Source organism: Ambystoma mexicanum, chromosome 5q (assembly GCF_040938575.1).
Source record: "Ambystoma mexicanum isolate Mex_15411 chromosome 5q, UKY_AmexF1_1, whole genome shotgun sequence".
Lineage (NCBI taxonomy): Eukaryota > Metazoa > Chordata > Amphibia > Caudata > Ambystomatidae > Ambystoma > Ambystoma mexicanum.
In genome coordinates, this window is record NC_090933.1 from 592,111,762 (window position 1) to 592,133,768 (window position 22,007).

The 22,007-nt window shown below is 46.5% G+C and overlaps 1 protein-coding gene across 2 annotated transcripts in view; it reads right to left on the bottom strand.

Moving 5' to 3' along the window:
* Window positions 1–22,007, bottom strand: part of TMEM68 (transmembrane protein 68) — a 410,518-nt gene that overhangs the window by 245,597 nt on the left and 142,914 nt on the right. For both annotated transcript variants that reach the window (XM_069621059.1, XM_069621060.1), the window contains one exon: window positions 8,795–8,988. In XM_069621059.1, the coding sequence (XP_069477160.1) occupies window positions 8,795–8,988 (194 nt within the window). The remainder of the gene's footprint in view (window positions 1–8,794; window positions 8,989–22,007) is intronic.

The following is a 22,007-nucleotide window of genomic DNA, read 5'->3' on the forward strand; positions in this document are numbered from 1 at the left end:
GTCAGTTGGAGGACCTTGGTCGAGGATATCCATCAGGTCATCCTGCAGAAAATCCACAGGTGGCGCAGACCACCCCAAGTATTCCGTGACCCTCGAGATAAGGCGCCGGTATGAGGACTCAGCATGGGTGCCAGGCTCAGGCCGACAGAACTCCACCTCCGGAGAGGTGTCCAGACGACTGGTGTCATGCAGTGACTGACGCAGGTCTTCAATCTGGCTGTGACCAGACAAAATCTCGTCAGGCACCTCCTCAGGTACCAAACCTTCCTTAGATCCCTCATCCCCCTCAGAAATAAAATACAGAGGTCGAAAAGAGGGCACAGAAAAAGGGACAAAGACATTCTTAGCCTTGGCCAGAGCCTTTCTGGGGGGTTCCACCGTGCCACAGGGTACCTCCGACAAAGCAGCCTTGAAAGGCGTTGACGGAATCGGCGTCGAGCGAGGCACCGACAACTTCGACAGTGTCGACACAGGCCTCGAGGGCGGAGCCCTGAGCGTGTCCTTCGACAGCCTGGCCGACGATGGCGTCGACGACTTCCTCGGAGGCAGAGCCTTGAGAGAGTCCCTCAACGACCTTGGCACCGCAGGCTTCGATGTCTTCCTCGAAGACTTCACAGGCTCACGCGGTCTCGAGGGCGTCGAGGACCGGGACCTGGAACGGGCATGTCTAGAGTGACCATCCTTGTCCGACCGGGACCTCGAAGGCGTCCGGTGGTCGCGACGACCGCTCGAGCCCGAAGGCATATGAGCGGTGTCTCTACCACGGTCGCGGCCGGCATCCTTCAACGGCGCGGACGTAACGGAGCCCTGCGATTGAAAAATCGCCATCATCTCCTTTTGGAAGGAATCCCATTCCACAGGCGTGGAATGCTTGTTGGGACAAGCAACCCGCCAACGGGCGGAGTCCTCGGATGAGGACGGGGAAGGCGACCTGTGACGGCGCTTCCGTGAATGCCTTGAAGAGGCAGAGGAATGGCGAGACCAACTCCTGGACCAAGACCCCCCGGACTCACAACGACGATGCGGAGAGTCGCCCCTTGAATTGACCGTCGAAAGTCCAGTGGATCGCGACTTCCGGGGCTTGGCCACCTCACCCACCAACAGCTTCTTCTTACGCTCCCGCAAAGGCCTTCAATGTAAGCGACTGGCAGTCGACACAGTCATCCGTATCGTGGTCCTCCCCGAGGCACCAGAGGCAAGCGTTGTGCATGTCCGTCAGCGACATCTTGGACCCGCACACCCGACACTTCCTAAAACCCGACCGCGGGGTGGAAGAAGCCGAAGACATCATTTCAATACACAAACGAACAGGTTTGAAGAACCGAAAGAACAGGATTCAGTAGAACCGAGATGCGCCAAGATCTCCAAAGCGAACACATTCGCAGAAAAAACGGAACGGAGGCTACGGGTGTCGTGCGTCCTACTTATAACATCCGGTGACGTCGGCTCGACGGAGGCCCTTGAGGACAGCGTATCGGCGTCATCGACGCCGAAAGATTTTTCGAAGCAGCACAGCTGTGGTGATCACCGTCATAGACATGGAATATGTCCGAGGACCCAATCCCCTCAAAAGCATATGCCTTTCCCTGGCCACATGAGAGGGGTTCCAGGCCAGGTTTCTTGGGTGAATCCTCTCTGAGAGAGACTCATGGTATCAAAAGTATGACAGACAGACGGGCTGCAAGTTTTCAAAACCTTTATTTGAATATTTGGACGGGGTTAGAAAACTCCTATCTAAGATGGGAGTAGTCTCGACCATCAAATTAAAGAAAACGCAGTCTTAGTTAGTCTTTAAGTCAAATAAAAGTGGCGTATACTAAAAAATATTTTAAAAAAATGAATTCCTGCCCTTCCTCTAAGATAATAAGTGTGAAGAGGGAAATGTAAATGCACAAAAGGAAAAATCAGTGTTTAAATTATGTCAGCGTGGCTGAGCAAAGGCTCTTCCCCATGTTTAACCTCACGGGGTAAGGTGTCCCACTTAGGCTGCGTGACACACTCTGGCTCTAGACACACAAGATGCAGTTCAGATCAGCTCAGGGACCACTTGGCCTTCCACTACAAAGTTACTTGGTTTCAGTTCAATTCACCATTCAAAACAGGTCTCCCTCGGTTGGGCTCAGACTTCCCAAATTACAGTTCAGGGGATTCTCTTCCCCAAGTACGAATACAATCTCAAATCAGCACAGGTCTCCCCTCAGTCGGGCTCTGACTTTTCAATCACCATGCCGGCAGGGGGGGGGGGGGGTGGACGTGCTCCCTTCCCCAGGCTTTATTCACATTCCAGGTCTCTAGCAATCAGGCTCTGACCTTTCCCTAATATCGAAGACTTTCGATTGTGCATGCATTTTTCACAGACCTACGCAGGACCACTTTGACTTTCAACTTCGTTACACTCTACCCCAATGACTCTTGGGTCTCGTAGTTTCATACACAAAAGTTCAACTATATCCTTTTTCCATCTAGGTTTCCCTCTGCCTGGTTCGAACCTACTAATCAAACGTATTTCAAAATGGCAGTTTTAAAGTTCAGCATTACTTTGCTTCTTAGCTCTTTTCTTGCACTGCAAGTCCCCGAATGCCGTTCCTCTTGGGCACTTCTCTTTTTTGGCTTTTTAAAGCTTGCTGTTTCCCCAAACTACAAGTCCCTGAATGCAGTTCCTCTTGCATTAAACTTATGCCTCTTTCCCCCATTGCAGCCACCACCCGGTTCCTGTCTTCCTCTGATTGCGTGGCGCTGGATGGCAACTCCCTGGGATTTCTGGGTCGAGGTCAGAGTCTCTCACTACCTGCCCCTCAAGCACCAGAGCTTCCCTTCACATGCCCAAGGGAAACAAGTATTGCAGTGGACACAGCCAACAAGCTGCAGTCTGCCTTCTTTGGCCCTAGGGAGACACGGTTTCTCAGCTGTGCTGTAGCGCCACACAGGCACTGGGTCAGCGGCTTGCTTCTGTTCTGCTTTGGACACTCTTACCAGCTTTTGGGCTCACCAGGTCCTCTCTGCAGTTCCAGCTCGCTCAAAATGATGTTTCCAACAGCTGCCTTTATACTCCCAGCCAGAGTTCAGTGCAGTCAGGTGTTTCTGGTTGTGTTGGATTGTCTGACCCTGCCTGCCTTCATTAGTGGGACAAAATGGAGACTTCCCATAGGAACTCATGGTAGATTGGGTAATCTTTCTTCATCTATGTTGTTTCTTCCTCATCTCAGTACTTAGACAAGCAAGTGAGAAATTGAGTTGTAGTGTCTTATAGGGATAATAGGTAGGTCGGGTATATTGCGGTCAGGAAAAGAAGGATGATGTTCTGCAAAAGCTGTGGGAGAGCAGGGTGATGGATATCAGGAAAGAGTAAGATAATACTGCGTCTCACCTTTGGACATCCCGTTTCTCACATCTGTGATTAATGTCAGTGGTTTAGAGAGTTCCTCACAGAAAAGGGAGTCCTTGTTGCTAAAGGGTGAGTCTCTCCCTGCGAGGTTCCACTTGGCTCAGCCCCTAGGTAGGGTCTTGCGGAGCAGGCTCACCTCCCTAGCATCACAGGGGGAGACTCCCACCCATGGGGAGAAAGACGAATACCTGCGATTCGCCAGAACACCTAAAAGAAAATTACACCCCCTGGTTTTCCAAATTATAGATATGTAATGTGCCAATCTGGACATTGCACTATTGTGCAGTGGACATTGAGTAAACAGCACACATTAAAAGGAATTATCTCTTAGCAGTAAAATCTTCGCTCTGCACTGCTCACTTTAGCATAATGATCTTGGTTTATCGATTTCAGGAAACCGGCATATAAAATCAGTTTGAAAACACACTTCTATATGTTAATAACATTCTCAATTGCAAACTGTTCGCAAAACGTACTTTTATATATTAATAACTGTTTTGCCACCGTTCACTTGAAAATAGGTTTATTTTTTGCTGAAAAGTCTGTTATTGCTTTACAGCAAACATAATTCAGAGCATGGCCCAAATAGACGGATAACAGAACAAACTATCATCCAAACATGAAAGGAACAAAGACTGCAAAGTCTATAACCTTGCTATCTACTCCATTAAAAATGTATGCATGATTCCTTTACTGCAGCGTGAGGTTTTATTTCAGCGCAGGAGAATGGTTTATGTTATATATAAACAGATTTGCATTTGATTTTACGGGAAAAGAAATGTAAAAAAAACCCACAGCAATTTAAGGAGCAGTATAAAAAGCCAAAGGTAACCCTTCTGTTTGACTGTGATAAACCCAAGCATACACACATGGTGTGGAAATAATAAAGGGAATGGCAGGAAAATGCAGACATAATAGCACAAAGGTGACGCTGGGTAAAACCTTTGTGCATCATAAAGCCAGCAGAGTCCAATGGGATGCCATGATAATAACAAAGTCTCTGCCCAACTCGTAATTTGGCAGATTTACTACAAATATGGTTCGCTGTATGCGTATCAGAGCACAATTGTCACGGCTAAAATGGCCAAACACGACCAAACTCACAATCCGCTCATGTGCCTGAACACACAGGGACATTTTGTATGTTGAGGATTTTTGAGGTCTCAGATTCACATCATTGTTATCGTAACTAATGTGCACGCAAAAGCCAGCTTTAGTATACGTGAGGGCCTATGCGTTTTGTGGTATGTTGAAGCCAAAGCCACATTGCTAGGTAGCAGGGCATTATCCACAAACTAAAAGTCTTATTGGTAAACAACTCCTATATACATTTCAGATTGAATTGCAACATATACTTTGCTTCCAAGTCACGCCAAGAGTTGAGCATTATGCATTCTTTTCCACCAGAAGCTGGGGCAATAGAGAATGCTCTTGGGAAAGAGCTCTGAGACAGCTGGCAAAATCTGCAGGTGGGGTTCTAAGCACAGCACCACTAGTGTGGAGCAGGATAGCTAGCTTTGCACAAGCATGAGATGCTCCATCAAGCAATACCTGTGTGGGAGGTGGACAAAAGGATTTTTTTGCCTACTCGCAGCCAGACCCTTGAGTTTTTCTCTAGAGGACCGAAAGATTACAGACTAGGAAGTAGCTGAGCTGGCATGTAAAAGAGCGAGTAGGGCAACGTCAAAGCATCTGCGGAGCTTCACCAGCAACCTACTAGTGAAGAGGTAAGCAGAGGCGAGGCCAGGGCTGAATCCCAGAGTAAAATGGCTCCATCCTGCATCTCCACAACACGATGCAGGGTATCCACTTGCTGATTAACATAAAGGGGCGACTCCGAATTTGCTCAATGACAAGGTTGTAGTCATACTCCCGCCCAACAGCTTCAGTGGGCAGGCCAGCACTGGCAGTACACCTACCCACGTGCAGATTGTGCCGGCAGTCTGGGAGCTCTTCTCCAAGGGAAACAATTTGCAATGTTCCCAGTCCCTTTTTACCTCAAACACCTGAAGGCAGAATTACATTCACTACACTAGGCATGGCATGTCTGTAGCCAAACGCAAGTTAGACCAGTTCAACGGAAATGGTTCTAGGTGAGCTAAAAATTAAGCAAGCAGGAAAGCTCAAACTATGTTGCCTGAATGACCTAAATTATACTTTCTGAAATGGGCAGATATATTATCGGGTGAAGCTTTCAGACCGTCTTGAATTCAGTTACTCTCCAAGCAGCAGAAATAGATGGGTCGGATGACAAGACACACACGTCCATATTTCCCAGACTTCTGTTCATGTTCCATTTTCTGTCAAACGGTTCCAACCCAGTACATTGCGAATGCTGCAATGGGATGTTTGCTACTATGTAAAGCAAGGGATAACGGAGAAAGGTCCCCGAAGACATTGCTTGCGAGGTCTCAAAGTTCAGGTGGGTTGATAAAGCCAGTTGCAGAGAAATATTAGTGGGCTGCTTAATTGAATTAATTGCAGAATGGCAAACTACGTCCTCCAAAGAATGCAGTGTTGCAGGCACTCAGTTATGCCTCAATCTTGCGTCTTCCATGATCTCAGACACCAGCGCACTGTGCAAACACCCCGACACCAAAACTTCCATAGACACAATAAATGTTAAGGCCACTAAAATGGGCCTTACCTTTTTCCCCAGTCCATGCACACTAATCTTTGCAAATCCTGGTTTATGTCCCGCTAATGGGAACAAGGACTTTGTAGGTTGTGCAGTTGGGTGGCCAGGAGCAGGGAGGGGCTTGGGCGGGGGGAGAGACTTGCAGCTCGTTTACGAGGGACAGTTAAATCATTTGTCAAATTCAAACAAGAACATAATATGGAGGAGAGATTGTACTACATGCAGGGGTGTCAATACGTGTGAAGCCCAAGCATAAGGGAAGGAATTTCTAAAAGCCCTACTTCTCCAGAAGCATTTTCACTGGAGTTGCAAAAAACAAATTGTCTAGCAAATTCACAAAGGGAATTTTGCACTGCTTCTTGCTCACATAATATATGGTTGCCCGTAAAGATATGGGAAGAGTAATTTGGCAGTGGCTATGGCAAGGGAAATGTGCACAAGAACACACAGTGAATAGCTTCACATCAAATAGGCACTCCGAAACCAAGATTGTTGTACACTTAAAACCAGGATGTGCAGGTAGAGTGCGATAAGGATACAAATATATCAATAGGTATGTGGGCGAAGCTCCTTAGGAGAACAAAGAAAGTTGGCAAGCTCCTCACCCACAATTGCTGTTATAGGCACTGTCGGCACTAAACCCACATACAGGACAAGCAATGACAGGATCCGTGAGCCAACACCCTCAATGGTATAGTATAAGGTAACTTAAAGACAATACTCACGTGGTGGAGAAACACCACCTGTTAGGTCGGCAAAGCCCACGAACCCAGCTGATCAAAACAGACACGCATGGAGGATAACTTAATACATAAGACTCCTGACAAGGGACAAGTAGGAATAGTGCTTACAGAATAGGGAGGAAAAGAGGCATTCACACAACAGCTGTATACAACAGCACACTACACCTAATCATCAATAGGGAACAAAGAGAGAAGTGCAAGGGAAACCCAGAAACAGACTACAAGAGAAAGTAAAGGAACCGGAGCAGGAAAGTGCAAAACCTCCCACTTGCCCATATAGGGAAGGAAGGAACATGGTACAAAATAGTAAATCTATAAATTAGGTGTATAAAGGATCAAGGTTGCACTCCGGATTATGACAAAGTCAAAGGAATTAAGAACACAGATCAAATGGGCTAAACAGGAAAAGGAAAGCACTGGAAAGTGCAGACTGCAAAACAGAGGAAAACAGAAAGGGAATCCAGGAAGCAGAAAATACTGATAAGCACCCTAAATCCGAAATCCATGCACAAGAAATAAGAAGACTAGGAACTGGACACTATGCGTAAGAACCATGAACCAGGGACCGGTCAAAAACAGAAACGCTGCAACAACGATCAGCGCTCGACTGACGCTATTAAGGCAGGCTAATGATCACATGCCTCAGGTGGGATGCTTGCTAGCACCTGCAACCACAGGTCTTCCCTATCGTCCACCCAACCATGTCCTGCAACGCTGAAGATGAAGCAGTGAGCAAGGACTACTGGGAAACATAGTTTTGACTAAAAAACCATACTGGTTGCCAAACACCCAAAATGGATCCGGAAGGGAAGTGAAACAGAAAACAGGGCTTTGGAGCTCCCAAACCAGCACTGTACTGTGCTGTAGGGGTCAGAAGGTAGGTCCAATATGAAACAGTTCTCGAATCATGCCCCCAAGTGGCAGGAAGAAGAAGAAAGTGAGTGAATCGTGCAACTGCTTTCTGTAGCAGGAGTGTGCAGCTAAAATAGAAATGGGGTACAAGAGAAATAGGGTACAAGATACATTACATATGGTACTACACACCCATGCATTTAAACAAAATCAACACCACAGTTTGGGCATCTTGCTGACAAGGTTGTGGCTCATTGCGGACTTTACTTTGGGATGGTTCCAAGTTGTCCTTGTTTTGCAGTAAAATCCTAAGAATAATAAAAGGCTGTTTTACCTTCAGCTTTTTCCTGGAGGTGAAAATCCCATTTAGCGCCCTGTTTTTGGCAGCAATACCACCAGCTGCATTAGTGCGCAGCATTAGCGCTGAAAATTCCCAATGGGATGCAATGGGGATTTATCAATAGCGCCCAACCAGTGTTCCGACGGTATCCACCGGACTGGTGGGCGCCAACGCTATTGCAGCTGGGAGGTATTACAGCAGGGATATGAATTCCAGCAAGGTCATTCGCGGACACCCCTTCACTCTGAAAAATGTATACAATGCTCCTTTTGGCAAACAATTACTAACCTCATTTCGTAGGAAGCAGGATCCCCTGAACCCCCAGCGACTTAGTTCAGTGGCAGGAAGTATAATCGATGTTGCTTTGTGAGATACTTACCCATCTACTACAGGACTGTATAAAAAATGGGGGAATTATTGAATCCCTTTCTATTTTACGCAAAGAAGAATAATGATTTCTTATATCCAACCCGATTTGAGTGCTAGGACTATTTTCTTTGTAACTCATGTCCGTGTGATTTACTCCTCTCAAAGGCAGCCTTCTGGTAAAGTAATAAGTTATTGTGCTTCAAATACCTCTTAGCCCTAAAAGTCTTCTTCATAAAAAGATGTACGATTTAAAAAATAATAAAAAAATTGTGTCGCTTGGACTGTCCACAGAATGTATACGCACAATGATTAAAAAGAAATGTCCATAAACCCTTCCAATTGGCAATGCACTATTAATAACTAGAATCCACAGAAAAAAAGACAGCTATTTGTAGACTTGCAGTGAAATTGGAAGTTATTGAAACTCTGCATAACCTGCACACACACAAATATTGCTTAAAACTCACCACTTTTGCATCTATGGCCACCTGAGCGAAACCTTTGCGATTCCCCCATATAATGACGTAGCTCTCATCACTAAAAATTGCTTCTCTAACTCCACCAGGTGATATTGCCAGCAGATGACCGTTCTTCAGCGCTTGCACACACTGTTCCTTTGGTCCATGCATTACACTAAATATTTCAAGCAATGGTTTAAAACCTGAAAGAAATATGAGCAATATAAGGTGACGGATATGAAGGAAATGCATTTTCTTGCAAGCTGCTCATCAATTAAACACATATGCTATCTCAAAATACAAGACTTACCAGGGCAGGTTAAAGAATACAAAAAACAAACAAAAAAAAACACAATAATTAATCTATTTTATAGAGTTGATTTGTTTAAATGTGTAAACCTTTTTATTATTGAGTATTGCAGCATAGGGATATTTACAGGGCGGGCATACTAAATGAAAACATATTACCATAACATCATAACATAACTCAAAGGACATTGTGTCTTCAATGATCAATTATTTCAGAGATTCACACAAAGTAATGCGCTTGATTGTGCCATTTAACCAACACATCCAGCCATTATTGTGTCTCTAATTTATGTCTGATGCACGCTAAAACACAGCCTTGATAGAAGCTTTCAATTTTGCCACTTGGTGTCTCCTTGTCATTCAACCGGACTCTAAGCACCGGCATGGCCCAACTTTGCGGATGGGCAGTGTGGTTTCCAGCCAGAACCACACCATGAATTAGGTCCATTGACAATGAGAAAAAAAAAGCTTGCACTGTTCAACTTAGGAGAAGAAACACAGCCTTTAGAAAAAGCAACATCTAGATCTGACAGATATACACTGAATAAACAAGGATTTATTTATTTTATTTATTTGTATCGCGCCAATCGCCCTTAGGCATCAGGGCGTCATATCGGACAACAAGTAGACTAACATGGAGACAGGACAATATAAAGACGGTAGTGTAGTTCTGGGAGTTATTTGAAGAGGACGGTTTTCAGCTTTTTCCTGCAGGCAGACTATTCCATTTGACAGCTGCGGATATGGGAAAGGCCTTGCCCATTCCGTTGGATCATTTGTGGGTGGCTCCTGTAATTTGGCCTCTGTGTTAAGATCATAATGAGCGGCCTGGAACATATCTGGAAATGTTTGATTTGAGGTATGCTGGGGCTTTCCCATAAAGGCATTTATGGACCAGCGTCATGGCCTTGAACAATACCCTATCTTCCACTTTGAGCCAATGAAGTTCCCTTCTGTCATTACTAATGTGTTCGGTCTTGGGTTTCTGCTTGATAATCCTGATGGCATTGTTTTGTGGTGCACGGTTTATTTGCACTAAGCATTAGTGAGTTTCTGTAGTCCAGTCGCGGTAGTATAATTGCTTTGGCTATTGTTGTACAGTTCTCTTCACTAATGTAGGGCTTTATCGCTCTTAATAGTCTAAGATGATATAGGCAGTTTTTTGTGACATGCGCGACTTGAGCACCAGATCTCATAGATGCCTTCATGATGCCTCCATGATCATACCCAGTGTCTTGACCTTTCCTACAACCTGTATTGGGAAGTCCTTGATGTGGAAAGATTCGTATTGAGGGGTTAGTTTTGATGGGAGCCAAAGATCATTAGCTCGGTTTTCTTGCTGTTTAAGCATAACCAGTTTTGACACATCCATGATTCAATGTGGTTGTATACTAATGTAACTGAGTTGCTATCCTCCGACTAGTTTCCACTTAGTTCCAATACTAGCTGGGTGTCATCTGCATAATTTCCGAAAAAGACCTTGATGTTGTCCAGGACTTCACATTGTAGCTTTATCCAAGAATATAACCCTTTGACATACTGGATGGTTTTTAAAGAAATAAATCAACATTAAGACTAACATCTTCATCAGAGTGACCGGAACAAATTGATATCAGGAAGGTGGATCAATGCTTAAACCTACTCTCCGGTCTACTGGCATGAACACACTGGAGTCTGCCATAAGAAAAGTTATGCAGTGGATTGTAGGTAGGTACAACGGTTTATAGGTGATTTTTTGGAATGGATCATTTTCGAATGCCATTTTCTCGAAAACATTTTGCCGGAAAAAAAAATTGATTTCTTTTTATTCCCCCACCCCCCCAAGCCCCTGTTTTTTTTTTTAACACGTTTTTACTAACAGACCCCCCCCCCCCAACAAAATATAAATTAAAAAAAATACATTCGGAAAAAAAAAAATCGGCAAAATGTTTGACGAAATAGCGTTTCAAAAATAGGTATTCGAAAATATGACCGGATACCAGGTACAACAACATATTATTAGCATTAAGAGTTTGGACAGCCAACAGACTGGGAGATTAAGTTTCTCAATAGCCCAGGTATGACTAAGAGTAATAGCTTGTGTTATATTGAGATATAATTATGCTGCACCCTTCAACACCAAAGTGGTTTTGCAGCACCTCTCCTAGTCTTGGCAGCAGTGTATTGTGATCCTGCTGAGGTGTATCCAGACCTCAAGTCTGTCGGTTGTAAGGAACAGATGAGAGGGACAGAAACCAATAGAAACAGTGCACCAGATATGATTTTGAAGTCTGAGTATTTTACTTTAATATCCCCTTTTTTAATTTTTGTGGAGTATTTGCCAACATTTAGGCAGTAAAAGTGGCCGATACACCCCTTAACTGTAGAGCCAAGTAGAAATAAAGAGAAAAAGAGAACAAATAGAGGCAAGTTAGTTCATTGATGTACAACTAATTTAGTTTGGGGTGGTAGTATAGATGCCTGCCGTTAGTCTGTGCTTGCTTTATAAAACAGTGTCGGTGAAGTAAATGAATTTGCAGATTGTTTTACAGTATATCTTTCATGTGAGCAGATGTATCTAGGCCAGGAGATACATGGTCCTAGCAATAAGCAATGTGTGGTTGCAAACGGGCCCTTCTAATGTGGAGGGTTTTCACTCTTTACTTTGTATAAAACCACTTACGTAAACAGGCAAGAGTTTTGCCGATCCAGCCGACGAGATGCATCTGCGCCAAGATTTGGACGGGTCAAGAAGCACGTGTTGGGAAAATATGAGTTATGGGTAAAAAAGTGGAAATTGAGAAATAATGAAATAGCTTCCAACAGCGATGTGCTCCCAGAGATCAAAAATGTGGGTTAATGTGCTGGTTATCTAAACCCGAGCTAGGATTGCAGCAATGTCGGTAAACGGTCTAGGTACACAGAAAGCAACAGGATTGATCTTTGGGGGTCTCATTGCACCCCCACCCCCATTCCAGTAATTGGAATATTATAGAATCTAAGCAGGCTCATAATAGATATAACCATTTCAATGGGACAGAAAAGTCAGAGATAATATTAATAATACCCATAATTTCCGTTAATTATTTGGATTTCTGGGAACTTTAACTATAGAGGTCTGTTGATTATTCTAGCGAGTTAAGGTTTTGGCAAGGAAATAAAATCATGTTAAAATTAGTGGTTTATTTGAACATGGACATAATTATGGAAACAAGAAACTTGTGGTTCTATAAAAGGAGTATATGCTAATTGGTAGGATACAAAAAATATATTGATATCAATAATGCAAGAGTTGTATGTAGCTGTAAGAGGAAAGAGAGAGTATATTTTCTGTGTATAATTAAATCCGTTTTGGGAGTAAGAAGTGTGAGGAGACGGACACAGGTAGCGGAATTCTTGTCAACACGTTTATTCAAATAATAATGGGCTTTGGAAAAATACCTCACTAGCCCTAACAATATGAGGGGTTTCCTTGTCTAAAAATAAAAACTAACAGACCATTCGTTGTCATGATGTCTAAAATAAAGTTCTCCGATCTGTGTCCAAAACCTACACTGACCCTCACACTCGCAATGCTACAAAAACGTACTACAAGGGAAAAAGACATTTTTGGCTGCTGGCCACAGCTTTTCAGCTTAAAAAAAAAGTTCCAAGAAAAAGTTCTAGTGTATTCCAAAAAGAAACAGTTCCAACAGTAAACACCATCGTCCCAGTAGTCGAAGTGGGCGGGTGGGTTATTTTCTAAAGAAACCGTTCCTCAATGGCTTTGTTTTAAAATTAAAGTGTAGAAAGAATTTGAAACTTGCACTTCAGTGCACTGCACTCAACATTCAACATTCCCTTAAACAGGAGGTGCGTTAGTTATGGGATTCGGATTATGCGTGGGAGGGGGGCGTGGTGAATGGTTTGTGGGGATTGGGTGAAGGCCAGCAAGGTACATAGTTCCTCTACTGCTTTTCATACACTTCGCCCCCTGCGTCTTCCACAGTTCAGTCCACACAAATCAAAGGGGTGTTTCCCCTTTCCTTTTGTGCCTCTTTTGCAGTTTGGATCACAGCCTTGGTGTACTCTCCTGCCAACAACAGAGTGTCCTTCACATTAGCCCGGAGAGAAACCTGCAGGTGTCTCCCTAGCTAGTCCTCGAGAATCTGTCATCCAGGTGGCCTGGACACTGCCATCGCTATTGGATCCAGTTCCTGGGGCTGGACCAGTGAGAGTGGTTCACCTGGATGGAGGGGTCCTCAGGGAGTGGGACAACGATGGGTGAGACACGGTATCCCCCTTCTTTCAACACCTTTTCCCCATTCTACCATGTAGGACATTCAAAACCACTGCCTCCTTTATGACACAAACACTTTTGCATGACACACCAGAGAACAGACCAACACCAGAACCGTTTACCTGACATGTCCCAATGCAAAGTCAGGCAATTGATTAGAATCACACACCTGACAGCCCTTTTCCTTCCCCACATGGATAAAAGGTGGAGCAAGAGAGCACAGTACAAGCAAGGCAGACCGCACGATGAGACCACTATCGAGACCTGGCAGTTCAAGAGGAGGAGAAAGGTGGCGAATATCGAGAGGCTGACAAGGAGAGACATGACCTTGCCCTTTTTTTTGACACAGATCGGCAAAACCTCTGCATCGTAAAACCGAGGACAATAGCCCAAATGTGTTGCAGCAGATGTCAATGGTACACAAACCGTGTATTGATGCTGATAAGCGCGAGTGAGCGAAACTCCTGCTACCGTGGTACCGGCCTGGGCTCCAGTTATGAGCAGTTACGAGGAAAGCCAAGTGGTTCCTCACAGCTGGTGAGCCGAGGGGAGAGCCGATACAAGCCGGCCTGTGGTGAATGAAGGTCGCAAAGTGGCAAGTTGAACTGAGTTTAAAGAACTGTAAAAGTGTTAAGGGGGGGCAAAGTCTAAAGTCCCGAGAAACAGTGTTTTGACAAAGGTGAACCTAGAAGAGGGATGTCCACTGGAATGTGTTTAAAAATACATTAAGATTCATGAACAAAGGAAAGGCCACAGTAAACCCGGTGGAGGGAGGCTGAAAGTAAAGCGGGGTCAGCACCTTGAAGAGGGGGACCCAAGGAGTGAATCCATCACCCAAAGAAAACATGAAAAAGAACTTTGTGTTTGTTTGTTATTTTACTGAAACCTGAAGGCAAGAGACTTTTGTTGAAGAGAGACTTGGCTGTCGAGGCTTCTGAGAAGTTGAAACCGGAACTGTCGTCGGTTGCTGGGGGAAAGCTTGAGAACTGTGCTGTGCTCCAAGATCCCACCTTGCCCTGTGCATAAACGTGGGGAAGGGAGACCCAAGCTACCACATCCTGACATATTTGTGAACACTTCTTTCTTTCATTGAAAACTATCCCACACCCTTTTTTGTATTAATTGTAAGGTTTTGGCAGTAGGTTTTTCTTAGTATAGGCTCTTTTTATTTGACAACGCTACTAAGACTGCCTTATTTTCAATTGATGGTCGATGCTTGCTCCCATCTTAGATTTAGGTTTAGATTAGGCATTTTTCCAACCTACCTATAAAGTTTAATAAACGTCCTTGAACTGTAGTCACTTGTGTCTGTCTTTACATTTGCCACCAGGAGTTCCTTACAGCCCACAATACTTGGTTTACTTGTAAACCAAGTAAGGTTCTGTTTCCTCCAGACTAGGACAAGGAAGAGTAGGGTTCTCAGCAATTAGCAAGCCTGTGCACATATGTTCAATTTGCACCTGCTTACTGGTTCACTTTGTCTTGCGCCCTTCCTTTAGGACCTCTTTACTTCAGTTTCACCACTTTGCCAGAATAAAGTTGTTTCCCAAAACAGCAAAACAAAACTAGGAAGAATGTGATCTGTATGCCTTTTTCTTTGTAAATATAAGCATCCAGATCAAACCTATGTATTTAAAGTTTGGCTTTCTTTACAGCAAGAGTGGGTTTACTCTCCTGCCCACTTCGCCAGTCACTTGTCAGCCACCATATTCAATTCACTGTACATACTCCAACTTCTTATTCCCTTGCTGCAATATTAGCAGTTTTTAGTTCAATGCTCAAGCCTGCTTCCCCACTTTTTGTGATACCTTTAATAGAAGGAATCGCCAGCACACCTTTGCATGTTTCTTCAGCGCTGCCGACACCAGCTGGTAAAGTGCTCGCCGTCCGTGCTCCTCTTCTCTTGCGGCACGAGGTTCCAGTATAAATTGGATGAGTGATACATTTCTTTGTTCGCGTCACACTCTACCGAATTGCCGACGTGCCTTTCTCTGTCTGAAAGGGTATTGAAAGGGAAGAGCTGGATCCTTTCGGCTTGTCTTCCGACCTCCCGTATTACCAGAGACTTTGGAGGTTTCCCTTCTCTGGGCCGCTGTCCGGTCTGCGTTACGTTTCCTGTTTCTCTTTTTCTTCTGGCTCTGAATCGTTGTAGTAGCTCACAGTTTGCTCTTGGACAGTTTTTTCCCCCCCCCCGTCCTCTCCATTTCAACCTCCATGTTCTGCCGCTACCACTTCCACCTCCTTGACTCAGTCTGCTGCTCCAACAACAACATGGACGTAGCGCTTCCCTTTCATTGTTTAACAACTTTGTTAAATTAAACAAAACGAAAGGACTAGAGCGTTGTTTATGGTTCTCCAAATGTGTCACATCTTCATGGGGCTTCCCTCGGTGTAGTACTCAAATTCTCTGTGGTTGCATTCACGTTGCAGGAATACATATATCCATAGGGTATTTCAGGGTTGAAATTAGGGATCGTTGTGGGAACTTTTTTGGTTCAGGTCTGGGAACAAGTTTTCCTTTCCTTATAAAAGGCACCAGACCCTTCGACTCATCACAGAAGGTCGTGAGGAGGGTGATATTTAGTGGTTATTCAGATTCTAAATTGCAATGTGTTCTATTTTAGGGAGTTATGAAATCCAGTGAGAATGACTTACTGTTAGGTTAGTCTGTAGGGAAAAGGCAAGGTTGTAATTGCTTTTTCAAAATCAGAGTAAGTTGGGATAGTTCTGATGTTGGGATGGTTCTGATGTTGAATGGGAGAGTTTTCTATGGTTTGAGGGCAAAGGAAGGAACATTATGATCTTCCTAAATTGTTTTTAGAGATGGGAGAAACTTAACTTCAGGTGTGTAGACGAGATAAGATTATGGGAAGAATAGTGTATATTGAATATTTTCCTGGTCCTTTTCCATGTGTGCTTATGTGCAACAGTGTTTCAAGTATATATTATTTGTTATATACTTGTCTGCCCTTATGGTGTCGAGGGTTAAGGCTAGTTTGATTGAGTAGACCATGCCAACATTTTGATATGTATATATATATTTTTTTGTGTACCCATAGATACAGGACTCCTGTGAATCTAACGAGTGAAAGAATATAGAACGAATTGTGGAAAGGAAATCTGCATGAAGCACAAGATATATGAATGCCACCGAGGAATGTTCAGTTATTTTTGAACATCTAGGACAGAAACTTATATAAATCGGGCTGTTATGATCACAGTGTGTATTAGAGACAGTTTACCACTGTGGTGCTTTTCTTCAAGTAGTACTTGAGAAGCTGTTTTATATGCAGTAATTATTTTATCCTTGTATACTGTAATGTGGTGTTTTTATGTTTTTATGTTCATGCTTTGTGAATTGTGCTTTGACAATAACACGAATAAAAGAACAAGTTACTTTTTTACCTGGTAACGTTCTTTCGATGGGATGGTCCAACAACGTATTCCATATCTATGAAGTAATCACCACAGCTGTGCCGACGACACTGAATGTTATAAGTAGGACGCACGACGCCCGTAGCCTCAGTTGTAGTTTTTTCCCAGAACGTGTGGCACCAGTCTTCTGCCAGTCTGACCACACAAAGCCTTGCGGAAACGTAAGCTGCAATCGCATAAGAAATTCTGTAGTGGGGAAGCCAGGGAGGGAGGGATATGGAATACGTCGTCGGACCATCTGATCGAAAGAACGATACCAGGTAAGAGAGTAACTTGTTGTTCGAGGGGATTGGGTCCTCCGACGTATTCTATATCTATGACAGACTCCCAAAGCAGTACCAACGTAAGGAGGTGGGAAAAAGAATTGAGAAGATAGAAATTTAGAATGCCCAATCAAATTGCAGAGTAAAGGACCGCCTTGCCAAAGGCCAGATCCTGCCCACGAATACAATCGAGGGAGTAGTGAAGTACAAAAGTATGGACCGAAGCCCAGGTGGCTGCATCACAGATGTTACGAATAGGAACACCCCTCTGCAGGGCAGTAGAGGCAGCCATACCCCTGGTAGAATGGGCCCGCAAGTCTATCAGAGGGTCCTTACCCGCCAAGCGGTAACATTCAGAAATTGCCAGGATAATCCATCGAGACAAAGTCTGCTTAGTAACAGCTTGTCCCAAACGCCTTCCAGCGTAACCAATAAAGAGTTGATCGTCCACTCTGACCCGGGACATGCGTGAAAAATAAAAGCTTAAAGCTCTCCTAGGATCGAGCCCATGGAGCCTCTCCTCTTCCTTACCAGGATGCGGAGGAGGATCAAATGCCGGAAAAATAACCTTCTGGCTTAAATGAAATTCCGACACTACCTTCGGAAGAAAGGAAGGACGAACTCTAAGGACAACCCTGTCCTTGTGAAACACAGTGAAGGGTGCCTTAACTGAAAGTGTCTGTAACTCACTCACTCTGCGAGCGGAAGTGACCGTAACTAAAAATACAGTTTTAAGAGTTAACAGTCTCAAAGGGCAGGAATGCAAAGGCTCAAACGGAGCTCCCATTAGAAACTTGAGAACAAGGTTCAAATCCCAACCGGGCACCTGGAAAGGAGACGGAGGGAACACATTAGTGAGCCCTTTTGGAAACTGAGAAATTAAAGGAATTCTAAAATAAGAACGAGATGAGCGCTTAAATATGGACAGCGCCGCCAGGTAACCTTTAACGGTACCCACTTGCAGGCCCTTGTGGGCCAAAGAAAGTAAAAAAGAGAACCACAGGAATAAGAAAAAGGATCCACATTCTTAACCCTGCACCAGTCGCAGAACTTTCTCCAACGGCAACAGTACAGCGACTTTGCTGCCGGCCGTCTGGCCGAAAGCAACACCTCCATCACGTCTTCAGGGAGGTCCCAATCCTTATACCTCAACTTTTCAGAAGCCAAGCATGAAGGTTGAGAGATCTGACCTCTGGATGGAGATCCTGACCCCCCCTCCCGTGAGAGAAGATCATCTCGGTAGGGAAGACGACGTGGAGGGCAGATGGACAAGTCAAGAAGGTCCAGGTACCAAGTCCTCCTGGCCCATGCCAGAGCAATGAGGATCATCCGGGAACCGAACCTCCTTAGCACTTGCGGAATGACGGGGACTGGAGGAAACGCGTACACCAGTGGGAATGACCACTCCACCACAAACGCGTCTCTTGGAGGAAATTCCCGCGAGCAGAACCTTTCACACTTCCGGTCGACACTGGAGGCGAAGAGATCCACTTGAGGGGTCCCCCAAAGGGCAAAGATCTCCAGGAGAATCTCCTGAGCCAACTCCCACTCGTGAGAGATCGCTCTCTGTCTGCTCACAGAGTCCACCGTCTCGTTTTCTTCTCCGGCCAGATGAACTGCCGAGACCGAAATTTCCTGCTGGATTGCCCAGAACCAGAGCTGCATCGCCTCCCTGCACAGAGGAAGTGACCCTGCCCCACCCCACCTTTTTCTTGAGGTAGTGCATGGCCACTGTGTTGTCCGTCAGAATCAGGACATTCTTTCCTCGCACAGTCGGCAGAAAAGCCTTCAGGGCAAGCCTGACGGCCCTCAGCTCCGATTGATATGGAGTCTGGACTCCGACGGAGACCAACGACCGCTGACTGTCAACTCGTTAGCATGAGCTCCCCATCCCGTGAGGGATGCGTCCGTCACGATCGTCACCAACAGCCAGGGTAGCCAAAATGGAGCCCCCTTCATCAGAATGCCCTCGACGGCCCACCACAGAAGGTCCTGGGCGACCGAGGGCGGCACCTGAACGGGGTCCGACATCCTGCCAGAGGACTGAGACCACTGGAGCTTGAGTGCCCATTGCAAAGATCTCATCCGCAACATGGCCACTGGCACCAGAAGACTGCAGGATGCCATGAGGCCGAGCAATCTCAAGAACTCGAACGCAGGGAGACTCTGGGCATGTTGGAACTTTTGCACCATCTGCTGAATGTGATGAGCCCTCACCTGGGGAGGAAAACACTGCTCCAGGGACGTGTCGGGCACTGCTCCGATGTACTGGAGCCTCTGAGTTGGCGTCAAGTGGGACTTCTTTAAGTTGAGGGAGAAGCCCAGCTTGTGGAGGGAGTGGCAGGTGACGGACAGATGATCCAGGACTTGCTCGGGAGAGCGTGCCCTGATCAACCAATCGTCCAGGTAGGGGTAGACGTGAATCCCCTTTCCTGAGATGCGCTGCCACCACTACCATGAGCTTGGTGAAGACCCTCTGGCGGAGGTCAATCCGAACTGCAGGACCCGAAACTGAAAGTGCGAGTCGCCAACCGCAAACCTCAGGTACTTCTTGTGCTTTGGCTGGATCGGCACATGAAAATAAGTGTCCTTGAGGTCGAGAGACACCAACCAGTCCTGAAGTTGAAGGGCCTGGAGGACTTGAGAAAGAGTAACCATCTTGAACTTGTCCCACCTGAGGAGCTTGTTCAAACCGCGCAAGTCCATGATGGGTCTCAATCCCCAGTCTTTCTTTGAAATCAAAAAATAAGGCGACTACCATCCCTTGTTCCTCTCCGCTACAGGCACCAGTTCTATGGTGCCTTTCTCCAGCAGGGAGTGAATTTCCTGCGCAAGGAGAGGATCCAGACTCTTCAAAGAGAGGTTCCCTGGTGGATTGTCGTGAGGCCTCTGCCAGAAAGGAAGACAGTAACCGCGGGCTATGATCTCCAGAACCCACACATCTGAAGTAATGGCACGCCATTCGACAAGATGCTGCGCCAGCTTTCCCCCAACCGGCGAACCATAGGACATGGCCTCATGACTGAGCTGAAGCGGCTCCGGCGTGGCCTGAGGGCAAAGAGGCAACAGCCCAAGCGGCCTTCGCATCTCGAGTACCTTGCTTTCCACCTCTGGCACTCCTACGGTGGCCCCTTTGACTAGCAGCTCCTTTCGCTTTACCAAAGGATGAGTAATAACGAAAGGAACCTCCCCTCCATTGCTGTCCCCTAGGACGAAAAGGCGGAGGTTGGCGAACTGCAGCGCCCAACGACTTCGCTGCAGCTTTTGAGGTCTGCAACCTCTCAAGGCTCTCGTCAGCCTTGCTGCCAAAAAGATGGACACCATCAAAGGGCATGTTGAGGAGCCGGGCCTGCACATCAGGAGCAAACCCAGACTTCCGCAACCACGCAAACCTGCGTATTACGGTGCTCGCCGCCATGGACCGGCTGACACAATCTGCCATGTCCAAACCTGAATGAACAGTCTCACACATGGCATCCTTGCCATCCTGGACCATAGCAAGAACACCATCCCGTTCGTCCCCTTTGGGAATATGTTCAGCCGCTAAGGAAACACAGTTCCACAGAGTGTGTGTGAAACGTGACAAGGCGCATACGGAGTTGGCCGCCTGAAGAGCCATACCCCCTGAAGAAAACACTTTTTTCGCCCAACCATCAAAACGCTTGTCGTCCCTATCAGGAGGGATGGTAGGATACGACGCCTGCTTTGCTGGGGCCGTAGCCGCCTGCACCACCAAACTCTCCGGAGTGGGGTGCTTGGTCAAGTAGCAGGGGTCGGTACTGGCTGGGCGGTATTTTCGCGGCAAAGACTTGCCCACTGCCATGAGACTCTCCGGAGCAGTCCAAGCCGCCACCACCCTCCTCTGTAGAGCCATATGGAACGGCAGTACCGGGTCAGTTGGTGGACCTTGGTCGAGGATATCCGTGAGGTCATCCTGAAGAAAATCCCCTGGGGGAGCAGACCGCCCCAAGTACTCGGTGACCCTTGACATAAGGTGCGGGTACGAGGAGTCGGCATGGGTGCCAGGCTCAGACCTACAAAACTCCACCTCCGGAGAGGTGTCCAGACCACTGGTGTCATGCAGTGACTGACGCAGGTCCTCAATCTGACTATGTCCCGAGAGAATCTCATCTGGCACCGTATCAGGAACCATACCATCATCAGAGCAATCATCCACCTCTGAAATGTAATCAAGATGGTGGAAAGTGGGCACAGAATGGGGAACAAAGCCATGCTTGGCCTTAGCCAGAGCCTTTCTAGGGGGTTCCACCGTACCCCAGGGTACCCCCATTGAAACAGCCTCGAAAGGCATCGAGTGAATCGGCATCGACACCAAACGCGCCGCCGACAGCATCAACAGCGTCGACACAGGCCTCAAGGGCAGAGTCCCGAGCGTATCCTTCGACAGCCTGGGTGCCGATGGCGTTGATGACTTCCTCGGAGGCGGAGCCTCGAGAGAGTCCCTCGACGCCACAGGCATCAACGTCTTCTTCGAAGACATCACAGGTGCACACGGTCTCGAGTGCGTCGAGGACTGGGACCTGGAACGGGCATGACTAGAACGATTCCCCTTCTCCAAGCGGGACATTTCCCGCGAATCGTGCCGACCACCCGAGCCTGAAGGCGTACGAGCAGTGTCTCGTACGGTCACGCCCAACCCCACTCAGAGGCGCGGACAGACCGGTGCCCTGTGATTCAAGAATCGCCAGCATTTTCTTACCGAAGGAAGCCCATTCCTCCGGAGTCACATGCTTGGTTGGATAAACCACCCGCCGACAGGCGAAGTCCTCGGACGAGGACGGTGAAGGGGACCGATGATGGCGCTTCCGGGAGTGCCTCGAAGAGGCAGAGGAGTGGCGGGACCCACTCCGGGACCGAGACCCCCAAGACTTTCGACGACGATGTGGAAAGTCACCCCTCGAATCATCCGTCGAAGGCCCAGTGGACCTCGAATTCC